This window comes from Lepidochelys olivacea (assembly GCF_965140295.1).
Source record: "Lepidochelys olivacea isolate rLepOli2 genome assembly, chromosome: 6".
NCBI lineage: Eukaryota > Metazoa > Chordata > Testudines > Cheloniidae > Lepidochelys > Lepidochelys olivacea.
Genome location: NC_140416.1, coordinates 37,701,523 through 37,713,719, shown reverse-complemented (window position 1 = coordinate 37,713,719; position 12,197 = coordinate 37,701,523). Strand labels below are relative to the sequence as shown.

The 12,197-nt window shown below is 42.2% G+C and overlaps 1 protein-coding gene across 11 annotated transcripts in view; it reads right to left on the bottom strand.

Annotated features, from left to right (window-relative positions):
* PAX6 (paired box 6) overlaps positions 1-12,197 on the bottom strand; it is a 31,361-nt gene that overhangs the window by 1,012 nt on the left and 18,152 nt on the right. For 9 of the 11 annotated variants that reach the window (XM_084631186.1, XM_084631182.1, XM_084631187.1 and 6 more), the window contains 6 exons: positions 11,727-11,892; positions 5,170-5,328; positions 4,260-4,342; positions 3,857-4,007; positions 3,607-3,722; positions 811-961 (listed from right to left, as the gene is read on the bottom strand). In XM_084631186.1, the coding sequence (XP_084487312.1) occupies positions 811-961; positions 3,607-3,722; positions 3,857-4,007; positions 4,260-4,342; positions 5,170-5,328; positions 11,727-11,892 (826 nt within the window). The remainder of the gene's footprint in view (positions 1-810; positions 962-3,606; positions 3,723-3,856; positions 4,008-4,259; positions 4,343-5,169; positions 5,329-11,726; positions 11,893-12,197) is intronic. The other 2 variants (XM_084631189.1, XM_084631191.1) reach the window with 1 other exon arrangement.

The following is a 12,197-nucleotide window of genomic DNA, read 5'->3' as shown; positions in this document are numbered from 1 at the left end:
GTTTTTTACCCACGAAAGCTTATGCTCAAATAAATCTGTTAGTCTTTAAGGTGCCACCGGACTCCTCATTGTTTTTATAGAATTGACTTGTTATTACCAATAAATTTTCATTTCATACGCTAAAAAAAAGCCAAATTCTCAGCTTATTTACACCAGCTGAGAATCTGGCCCAAAACATATAAAAAAGTTTTCACCATCGATCCTTTTTATTCTCAGAAATGTGTCTAATTTGCTCCTGTTTACAACAGTTTATTCATTTGTTTCAATTAGTTTCCCTTATTATAAATACACTGAAGCCTCCACGAGAGATCAGCCCAATAGACAACCTCATGTCTTAAAACTCTGCCCCACAGTATCTGCAAATGTAGACCCCAATTCTACAAACGCTTACACAGATGATTAACTTTACTACGATGAGTAGCAATCCCATTACAGTCAATGGGACTACACATAGTAATAAAGTTAATCACATGCCTACATGTTTGGCAAGATCAGGACCATCCTGAGAAAAATTCTCTCGCACCTTCATTAGAAGGACACTTCCTTTAAGCAACCAGTTTTTGTCTCTCCTCTCAGTTGCAACTTAAAATAAGATTTCAATGGACACCCCAAAAGCCAAGGAAGGTTTTAGATTTTGGCCTTTGGTCAAATTCTGCCGCTATTTAAGCCACTGGTAACAGGTTTGGGCCCTTTGGCAGCCAGATGGTTAGCACCAAATGAATATTAGTCTAAAAGAAAGACAGTGTAGAATACTGGTGAAACCAAACTTTGGGAAATTTATCTTCGTAGAAGAAATTAACGGACACCTACCTGTTGAAGTGGTTCCAGAAGTGCCCATTGGCTGGCTGTTCATGTGTGTCTGCATGTGAGGAGGTGTGTACGTATCATAGCTCCGCCCATTCACTGACGGACTAGTGGGCAGCATGCAAGAGTAGGAGGAGGTCTGGCTGGGAACTGGGGGCTGTGGGGAGGAAAGGACAAAATAATGTTACAAATCTATTAATTTAAAATGATTTGAAGCCTCCATTTCATCTATTGGTATCTACCAGCACACAGAAGTTTCATTGGACCGTCCTAGCCTCTTTTGCATAAGCACAAACAAGCCAAAGTTAGTCTTCTAAATCCATATTACGGACCTTAAACGAGTGGTTTCTTTTCAGAGATGTTGGCCAGTTACCACTCTTAATAAAGTCAATAGAAGCTGACGGTGCTCAGGGTATCTGAAAATAAGGCTATTTTATCTAAGTGCCTAGATATGGATTTAGATACCTAACTTTCGGCACCCAAGCTTGAAATGCTGGCCTTGTTGCTGATGCAGAGGAGAATAGGCCTCACAATATTTGCATATACAGATAGATTGAGTGTGGGTCCAATTCTGCTCTCACATACATTGGTGTAAATCAGAAGTAACTTCACTGGAGTATACCAGTATACGTCTGTCTGTCTGTCTGTCTCTCTCTCTCTCTCTCACACACAAAGATATTTTTCCATTGTGTTTCTTGGTGGTATCCATGTCAGTGGATTACTCATAACTAGGACTTTGCCAAATTCACGGCCATGAAAAATGCGTCATGGACCGCGAAATCTAGTCTCCTCCCATGAAATCCTGTCTTTTGTGTGCTTTACCCTATACTTTACAGATTTCATGGGGGAGACCAGCGTTTCTCAAATCAGGGAGTCCTGACCCAAAAGGGAGTTGCAGGAGGGGGGGTGTCAAGAGGTTAGTTTAGTGGAGGTTGTGGTATTGCCATTCTTACATCTGCGCTGCCTTTAGAGCTGGGCGGCCAGAGACAGCGGCTGCTGGCCAAGCGCCCAGCTCTGAAGGCAGCACCCTGCCAGCAGCAGCGCAGAAGTAAGGGTGGCAATACCATGCCGTGCCATCCTTACTTCTGTGTTGCTGCTAGTGGCTGCTCTGCTTTCAGAGCTGGACTCCTGGCCAGCAGCTGCCGCTCTCCAGATGCCCGGCTCTGAAGGCAGTGTTATCCCTACAATAACCTTGAGACCCCCCCACATCTCCTTTTTTGGGTCAGGACCCTACAATTACAACACCATGAAATTTCAGATTTAAATAGCTGAAATCATGAAATTTACCATTTTAAAAATCCTATGACCGTGAAATTGACCAAAATGGACCATGAATTTGGTAGGGCCCTACTCAAAACAACTGCAGTTGGCCCCGAACTCATGACAACAAAACCTTGTACCACACAAGCAAATATATCTTACATGCATACACACTATCTACACACTACCTGCAAAGAATATGGTGTAAATAAAATATGCCATGGTAGAACGTACATTGTCATTGATTAAGGCTGATGATGCACAATCCACTTACAAATTCATTTCAGTCACCACCTTTATGAATTATACAGTTATCCCTCAGCAATGAATATTTAGGCTAGGGTTTTCAAAGGGGGTTAAGGGAGTTAGGCACCTAAGTAGGTGCCTAACATTATTTTGCCTCTGTAATAAGTGGCAAGCCCAAGGAGGAATGAAGTTTAAGAGGGTCTCCTGCACTCCCAAAATGTATCTCTGGATGGCAAAATGTATTTTGCCATCCACTCTCTGACTGACATGAATTGCACCAAAGGCCTTGAATATCAATAAATAACAGTTTAACTGTTTCATTGTTCTGTAAGGTTGAGGGATTCTGCCTGCAGCACCAAACTTTATTTGGTTGATTCTGAGCAATTAGTAACATAGTAATTAGTATACTGGAATAGATCTATAGCCCATCTAATCTAATATCCTGTCTGCCACACTGATCAATGCTATATGCTTCAGACAAAGCTGTAAACCCCTCACAACTGGCCAACACAATTACAATGCCCAGCCCCTGCCCCCACCATTTAAAAAATTGTATTTTGCATCTGAAAGGACTATAGGGGAGTCCCCAGAGGAGTAGATTCCTTCCTAACCCTTCTGGTGATCACTTTATGCTTTCAAGCATGAGGATCAACTGTTCTTGGAATCTTAACTTAGCTAGCATAATTGCAGGTGCCAATCACATCTTTCTCTCTCATGTGTTTCTAATGTGCCCAAAGCCATAGCACCTGAGCAGTAAATATCTAATCCTTTTAGCAATTTACTAAGTCGTTTGTCTCAATAATACTGCAGCAAGGAGTCCCACAAGTTAATTCTCTTTTTCTTAACAAGGTATTTTCATTTTCTTCATGTTAAATTTGTTGCTTTTTAATTTTGAGTGCAATTGGCCTTCTCCACGCAAATACCATTCATTATTTTATATAATTTAACCATGTCCCTCCCAACTCCTCTCCTTTCCAAACTATATAATTCTAGTCTTTTAAATTTCTCTTCACTCCACTGATCGCTATTGCTGCTCTTTCCTTTTTGTTTCTGCTAGGACTGTAAGGGAAATATTTTCAAAGACAGACAGGTGCGTTATACACTCAGCTTCTATTCACTTGTACTGGGAGTTGGGATCCCTAACTGCCCTTTGTGCCTTTCAAAATCCCTTCCTTAATTCATACCAAGGGCCTGTCTCTGTATTCCTGGCACACTCCAAGCTCCGCTGACTTCTGATGGACCTTTTGGCACTCAAAGTTGAGGATCTGGCCATTCATCACTTAGTATATTACTTACTTGCATAGGCAGGTTGTTAGCCATTGTGAAGCTAGGCATGGGTGGCAGAGCACTGTATGTGTTTGTTAGCGCAGTGTCTGTTCTGCCCAACATTGAACCTGATGTGAAAGAGGAAACTATAATAAAATAGACAAATAGGAGATGAACACATTAGTTTAAGCTTCGATAACATTTGTTATATATATATTCAGAGGATTATGTTTTAGTTCCCTGAAAGGATGAATTGATCTGAATATATGTCTTAGATTACCAGGTGTGGTAGGTTGCGGGATTGGTTGGTAGACACTTGTGCTGAAACTACTGCTGATGGGAATATGGCTGGGTGTGTTGCTGGCTTGTCTTCTCTGATTCCTCAGTTTCTCTTCCCTTCTCCATTTTGCCCTCCTGTTGGAAAACCACACCTGAAAATAAAGGGTTTTTTTTAATTATTACATAGGCAAGATTATACCTAATCATTCATTACATGTAGTGGCATAATGCTAACATACACCCTACTTGGAGCATAACAATCCATTCAGTATAAGTCAACCCTATGTCTGTTGTTTATGCTCACAAAGCTGGAGATGGACAAACGTTTGATCAAGATCAATGGCTTCCTTGGACCTTAAAAAGTTCGTCATAAAAAAAATGTAAGGGCACAAGAAGTTGAGTACCTGTATTCTTGCTTCAGGTAGGTCTATTTTGGCAGCTAGTCTCTCCCTGGCAAACACATCAGGATAATGAGTTCTCTCAAATTCTGAAAAAAAGAAACAATGTCGCATTAGATCTAAAGACTTTTTTTTTTTAAATGACTTAACATAGCTAGATTTGAAACGTCAGGTCATTTCTTAGCATTTCCCATGCTCTATATATTCTACAGGACAGTCACGTAAAAGTGAAGTTGAAATTTGTGTGGGTTAGTAATGGCGCAATATTTGTGCCATACTCACATAGGTGTCCCCACTGAGATCACATAGGTAAGGATTTGTGGGACTGGGTCCAATGTGAATATTTCTCAGGGAGTGTTAGGGTTCCAGGACCCTGCTCAGAGAGGACTCAAAGCAGCTGAGAGTCAATCACCAGCAAGGGACTTGGCACACAGCTGTTTGCCGTCAGTGAAGGATCTTTGTGGTCATGAGGCCCTAAGCATGTCACAGTGGGACCTGTAGCAAGGATGGGTGAACAGCAGCTGGGAGTTCCATAACTCTCATTCAGCCAGCATGCACAGTGTGCCCTGCAACTTGGGGACAGTTGGTGTGTATTTAAAGAAGGGATGGGTAGGGAGCTGTGAATAGAATTGTATTGTGCCTGGGGTAATTTTAATGCTCTCTTAAGTATTTTCCTTTAAAATCAAACTTTTTACAGCTGTTCAGATACTACAGTGATGAATGCCATAAAAATGCCTATAAATAAACCTCTGAAGCATGCTGGAGGAAAAAACAGAAGGGTGGGAAGCATGGATTTTATGTACCTTTCTATCTATGTATATAATGTCTGCGAATGCCCATTCCATTTAGCTCTGAGCATAACCAGGATGCATTTTGCTTTTCTCTCCTATTTTAGTCGTTGGAAAATGTCACTCACCTTTCTCAAGGGCTTCAATTTGCTCTTGGGTAAAGGATGTCCTATTTCTCTGCAGCTTTCTTTTCAGCTGAAGTCTCATCTGTGCCTCATCTGAATCTTCTCCATTAGAGCTGATGGAGTTTGTGTTTTCACCTCCTCCTTCCTGTTGTGGACAGCCATCTGCAACAACCACAACAGGACATTAAAACACATTAAGCCCAACTATCAGCTTCCTATAGTTGCAATACTCAATCATAAACCAGGTCAGCCATGTTTGCTGACAACTTTTCTTAAACACACTTAAAGTGTCAAAGTAATAGCTCAGTGATGACATAAGTTATATAATAGCATTTTATTTTCCAATCTTGGCGCAACTATTCAATATTAAAACTCACTGTACTATAATTATATTTTCCTTTTTTACTCTGGAATAAAAGAGGCATAAAAATCATTTCCAGTGAAAATCATTCTTCATATTGAATCCTTACTAAAAAGCCATGCCATGCCAGTCTCCTTTCTCTGCAGAATTTATTTACCTATTGCTATATTTAAAACGGTGATGTTCAGTATTTCAGATTATCTATAATCAGTAATTCCTATCTAATCAATTAGATGTTGATAGGTTTGTAGAAAATGCTATTAAGAAACCAAACCAAGCTTGTAATCTTTTTTAAAAAATATTTATCCAGTTTTTATTTGAATTCTGCACAGTCAATTTCATTTTAAAGGTTGTGAATTTAGAAGTGCCTGCATTGTTCTGCAGTTTTATTCAACTATTGTATGAGTGTGCATTGCCTTGACACCTATTACTGAGCACAGCTGTAATTATATCATCACCAAGAACAGGCTATAATTGCTGAAAATGGAATTTTATATTTAGATAAAAGGACTGTCCATTCTTTGTAATGTGTTGCACCAGAGAAAAGTAAGATTTCTTTTAAAAATTTAACATGTAATTTTAAAAGAAATAGTAGCGAGTTCACTAACTAGCTAAATATGCTATTCTGCAGCTGAACGTTTGGCATATCATTTAAGTGGTACATTTTTAATTAGGGCATTTCCACCACTTTTAATGTAATTTCTATCATTAAACAAGGGGAAATTTTATTGTTTTCACATTTCTGTAGGACGGAAAGATGTGCACTTGGTCTAGCTGTCTTTCAAAGTGTCTGCAGACACTCAGGAAGGTTTGCAAAAGGAATGGACATTTCTGTAAAGGCAGAGAAGTTGTCACTAAATTAACTCTCCCTCTCTTTTCAGAGCATATTTTTCAAGACATTTTGATGTTGCTAAATGAAAGCTGGAGTAAGGGAGGCAGGGGCTACTTATGCTAATTTGCTTGAAAAGTTATGCTACAAAATAAATGGCAACACTCCTGTTACATCCTTTAAATATTGTGGGAAATCAACTTTAAAGTAATATCATTTATAATCAGCTAACAATAGGCACAGCCTTCAAAGCCTTAAGCGAATTGTGACAGAATCTGGTAGGATCTTTTCAAACACTTTGAAATGTTTTAAAACCCAAACTTTCTCCCCCATTTAAACAGTTGGATTCATCTACAGTGGTCACCATATGGGCGTTTGTAGATCTATTGAGATGACCACCAACACTTGAATAGAAAAGAGCTGCTTTTCACCGGTACACAATGCCAGCAGAGTAAGGGAAACTATTAAACTCTTGGGGCAGGAGGGTTGGCAAACTTTCGTGGGCAGAATTTTGAGGACACAATCAGGGCGGACAACAAAAAGATTCTCTTGAGGCGTGCAGTGGTCCACATTGTATCACAAGGATCCCAGTCAACAGACTTTTCAGTGAAGTATGTTAACCTTTATGCACTACTATCATTAATCACTGTCCCCTGGGCTGGGCTACTCAATGCTAGTTAGGATTTTTACTTTCTATAGGAGAAGAGAAAGAAAGAACACCCCTAAACTTGTGAATAGGACATCTCTATACACTGAGCCTGTTTACTCAACACCAGAAAGAGAGAAAACTACTTAGCTAAGATTAGATAAGCTTCAACTAACATATTAGAGCACAAGGGTCTGTTTTTATTTACTAGTGGAAGTTGCTGGGTGACTTTTGAAGTGTTTCCCAAGCAAGGACTTGTGTGTTCATACCCTAGGTTTTATTTGGGGAGGGGGGTGCCTTTAGAAAGGCTTCCCGTCTGCTCTGTTAGTTCCCCCGGCTTCTTAAGCAGCACTTTCCTAGCCAAACTTTTAAACCGACCCTTGTTTACCGAAGAGGAAGCCAAACTTGCAACCCTCATAACTAGAAGGGAGCGTCTTAAATTCATGGACGCTGGACTGCGCTAGGGAAGGCGTCCTTGTAAAGGGCATTTTCACTGCGCACCCGGCTCTGTTTCTTTGACAAGGCTCCAGTGATGTCTTCAAAGAATGTTTTTTTGTTAATCAATCCCTTTCTTTCTGGTTTATTTCTCGCCACCTGAGGTTACGGAGTGGTGGACCCGCTCAGAGCCTTGGCGGCAGTGGCTTGTTCTTTTAAAAGGCTACATCGCACCTTAGTTTCACTCAAACTGGTTAGTGATCAAAACCCAACGCCCGCGTAATTTGTCAGCTGCTATTAATGCACAGCCTCCTTCATGTGCAAGCCGTGTCGTACAAAAAGAGAGGTTACAGCCAGATCACTGAATATACTCCTGGATCTTGCAACAATAAACTGTAGTTTCTCAATCTTAAACTTAAAAATTGAGTGATTTAAAAAAAAAAAAAAATTATTTTTCCGGAGCCAACCATCCCTTCTAAAGCTTTAATGAAGGGCTTTTTACGGTCTTAAAACAGCATTTTCTTGCAACGCCTGGGAAGTTTAGCTTTGATTCGCTTCCTTTGCCCAAACTCGTGTTTTTAAAACACTGTTGATCGGACTAACGGTTCTCCATAGAATAACAAATATGATTTTTGTAAAGTGTCAGACAATTAAGATGTCTTCTTTTAAAAGGAGGCCTTCTTAGAAACGTTCTCAATAGGCTGTTCCACCTTCTAGACCTAATCCGTAAGAAAGCGAGTGAATGTGGTTCCCATTATCCTATAGCTAGACCATCTGACGCTGGCTGTAGGATTTGTTTCCTGGAAGAAGAAGAAAAAAGACTCTGGGAAATAAAATCATTCCTTAGTTTCTTAGTGTCTTAATCAGTGAGGCGGAAAACAAGCAAAAAAAGATAGCAAACCAATTGCGGCACCTTTCAGCTGTAGAGCTGGGATCAAAACATTGTAGCATCTGTTGAAAGAGAAAGTGTCTAAATCCTATAGAAGGCTTTAGACTTATAAGGGGGTGGGGGGAGATAAGAAACAGTGTCTCCGTGATCCCTAAACCCACTAAATCACTGGAGAATTTCTCCCGGATAGAGATGTCTCTTTTTGTTCTGTCAGCCCGCATGTATCCATTATTTTATTCACTGCTGCATGGCGTTTATCAGATTGAGACCATATTTGTCCCCCTCTGAGACCTAACCTTGCCTTATGCTTTCTGAGTAATGGACTCTTAAAACCCAGGAACATAGCCCTGCAAGAAAAAACATTAGCGCCAGCATGAATATTCCAGAGGAAATCCATTTTATTCGTTTTAATTGTGTGATGCAATTGCTTTGAGTGCCCCCCCCCCCGAGCTTTCCTCTCCCCCGCCCCAGCACCTTCTTTGTAACTCAGGTCCAAGGCTGGTGTGCTCCAAGCTGGATGCGCATGGGAATGTTTTGCTTGATTTTATTTTTTACCCTCTCCCCATTGCTTAGTATCATAGAGCTCAGACTGATGCTAGGGTGTCTCTTTAACCCGGACACATTTTTGATGAGGGGGACGGGGTGGGGGCTATGCGAGAAACAAGCCAAAATCCACCAATAAATGTCAACACAATGCCAACAGTCCCAACGCTAATTCTCCAACTCAGGGGGGGAAAAGAGACTAGCAAACAAAATGAGACAAAGACATCCCAACTGCCCTACAATATGCATTATATAACCATTGCAAAGCTCGTCACCCGGCCGCATCAGCCTCTGGCCAGTTACAAACCCACTCGCTGTGGAAAGCGGCGAGTCTGTTTCTCACCGCTCCCACCGGTTTCGGGCTTGGGCAAGGGGGTCTGGAAGAAGCTATCAGGGGCTCTCTAGTGCAGGGCTGGGGGAGGCAATCTCAGGTTTAGCAACAAACCCAGACTCTCAAGTCTGTCCGGATGCGGGGAGGTTTCACTTTTAGGAGTGCTGCTCTGACACATTTCTTTGGAGTGGGTGTAGCTTTGCATCCCGCACTGATCTCTACATTTAACACGTTTTCTAAAACCTAGGGAGGAAAAAAAGTGCCTGAACAATTTTGAATTCTATTGACGAAAATGACACTCATTTTAGTTGCTACAATACGGGGCTCTGAACAGCCTGTAATTTGATTTAACAAGGAAAAAAAGGGGGGGGGGAGAAAAAGAGAGAAGGATCCTAAAGACTGAGGTTAAACTCGAAACAGTTCACCTACAGGCACCCAAAGCGAGATCGCTCCCCTGCCCCTTCCGCCTGACTGGGTGATTTGGGGAGGGGACCCAGCCTTGGGTGGGGGCTCCACCCTGATCAAATCCAACCTTCACCCAGCTAACTAATTCAAATGAACGATGAAACCAGCAATGGCTAGTCAAAGCCAGGGAGAATGCCACTCAGTGTGGGAGCCGGGTCTGTGAGCTGGCGAGACATCCGTTTGGGGGTCTCCAAACAGCGATAGCGACACAGGGCAGATGACGCTTGTACACATATAGGTTACACAGAGACATTTTAGACAGCTGTCGGTACACAGGGTAGATTCTATACGTATACCATATGGGTTAGCTATAGCGAGCTAGTTTGGCTGCAGGCATGTCGATGCAGAGTCCTCTATATAACTCTACCTCTCATCTCGAATCCATATACAAGGTATAGATTAGCCACGGTTGGCTCCATTACCCGCATTCCCCCTCCGCAGAAGCAAAGGGCCAGGCCGTGCAGTAACAAGGCAGGTCCCCTCCAAGGGCTAGGGGAGTGATTAAGGGCACTCGGGCGCTAGTTAGCCTTCCCTTTCCAGGGCAAGCCTCGCTTACTCTCTAACGCACTTTTCTATCTCCTGGCAAACCGGGAACACGAAAGGCTGTCTGGGGAAGTCTGAGCCCACAGGTAAACGTGCGGGTAGGGCGTTGGGACCCATTACTTCGGCTGAGTTCTCTCTCAGCTAGCCAGGCACCGGGCGATCATTAGGACTCTCCCAGTCCCAAAGAAGGAGATGATATTAGACAAAAAAGGCGAGAGCTCTGCTCTTTATCTTTCTAGTGTCCTTCATGGATTGTTTTCTTCTCTTAAAACTGACATGTCTAATTGGCAAGCGGTGCCATATCGTGTCCAGAGGTCTCCTGTGGAACATTTCTACAGCTGTCTCCTTCAGCTAGACGCTTATTCATGTCGCCTTAATGAGAAACAAAACGATCTCTAATGAGCAATTACATAGCGACAGAATTGTTCCCATAACAAATTCTTGCGTGTGACAGAAACATCCTTTGTACCAGATATTCCGCATACTGTTACTGGTTTTTTTTCCTTGCGGGGGGAAAACAAAAAGCAGGTTGTGGATAGACACCTCTTCTAAAGAACTGACCACAGCCAGGGAAAGGTCTGAGCCTGAACAGAGACTGCATTCAAACAGGAGCCATTAACCATCTTAACTATGTAACAGACCATCCCATTATCCTTTATATTATCCCCTTGTCATTCCTACAACAAATACCTATTAATCTTCAGGATAAACAGGTTCCTATATTTACAAAGTTGTTTCAGGTCCACTGAGGAGGGACAATAACCCTACAGAGATAGTTACCTTACAGTGTGACCCATCTCTCCGGGTTTAGAGACACTCACACAAAAAGCCAGCTTGGATGCTGAGCAGAAACTCTAATTAATAGGCTGATGGACAAGGTAAAGAATCAAATCAATCGTTCAGACACCTCCCCGACATACGCCTGGTCTGCGTGGCTATTTCATTGGCACTTTTACACCGAAAAAACGGGATTGTGAATGCAAAATTTCAGAACCAAACTGGAAACCAATCAGCTAATCAGCCCCCACTCTTCCTTAGAGCTGCACTACACACCTGCATTTATTTCCCCATCAGCCCATATGCCTTCTACTCACAGTCACATAATTTGTCAATGACAGTAAAGCGCAATATGATCCAATCATGTTTACCTCGCAGTCTGTCAGCGAGCTAGCTTGTTATACTCCTACAAGAGGGTGGTTCTCGATGCATTTAAATGGGAGATTTAGCTATAACACTACGTGGGTTTATTGGAAAAGGGTAAACTATTCATTTCAACAGGGATACATTGGAGGGGACATTGCAAAAACCGCTGCCTTTTTAAAAGCCTCAGGGATGTAGCGAACCTCACTCTGACCATTTTTTCTGTGGGGAAATTCACAGCAAAGATAATCAACGTCCATGCTCGCCTGTGCTTTTAATGTGTCATCGGAGAGCTCGGACGAGGCTGTGTGGAGAGGCGCCCTTTTGTTGACAAGCTTTGCAAAGCCCAGAAGCGCATCTGCCTGGGATCTGCCTTACCTTGCGTAGGCTGCCCTGGCACTGACGTCCCGGGGTACCATCCGGGTCGCGTGCCCCACGTCCCGGTCTGCCCATTCAGCATTCTTAGCTTGTCGTACATCCCATCTGCACCCATCTGTTGCTTTTCGCTAGCCAGGTTGCGTAGAACTCTGTTTATTGATGACACCTGAAAGGCAACCAACATTAAACAAAATGGTAGTGTGCAGCACTCCTAGAACAAGACTTCAGTTCAGTATCACCACACTCCTCTGCATCAGGGCTCTGGATTGATTTAACCTGGACATAATTAAAGAGATTACGTGATAATAATTTGACTGAGTAAAGCAGCTATCATAGACTGGTCGCTTTGTATTGCGATTGACCAGATTCCATTGATAAACCCAAAGAGATTTTCCTTGGTTTAGTCTTGCGTACATATATATTTATGAATTCCTGATGGACCAGACGTAAAGGATGACTCGGATTTTTAAG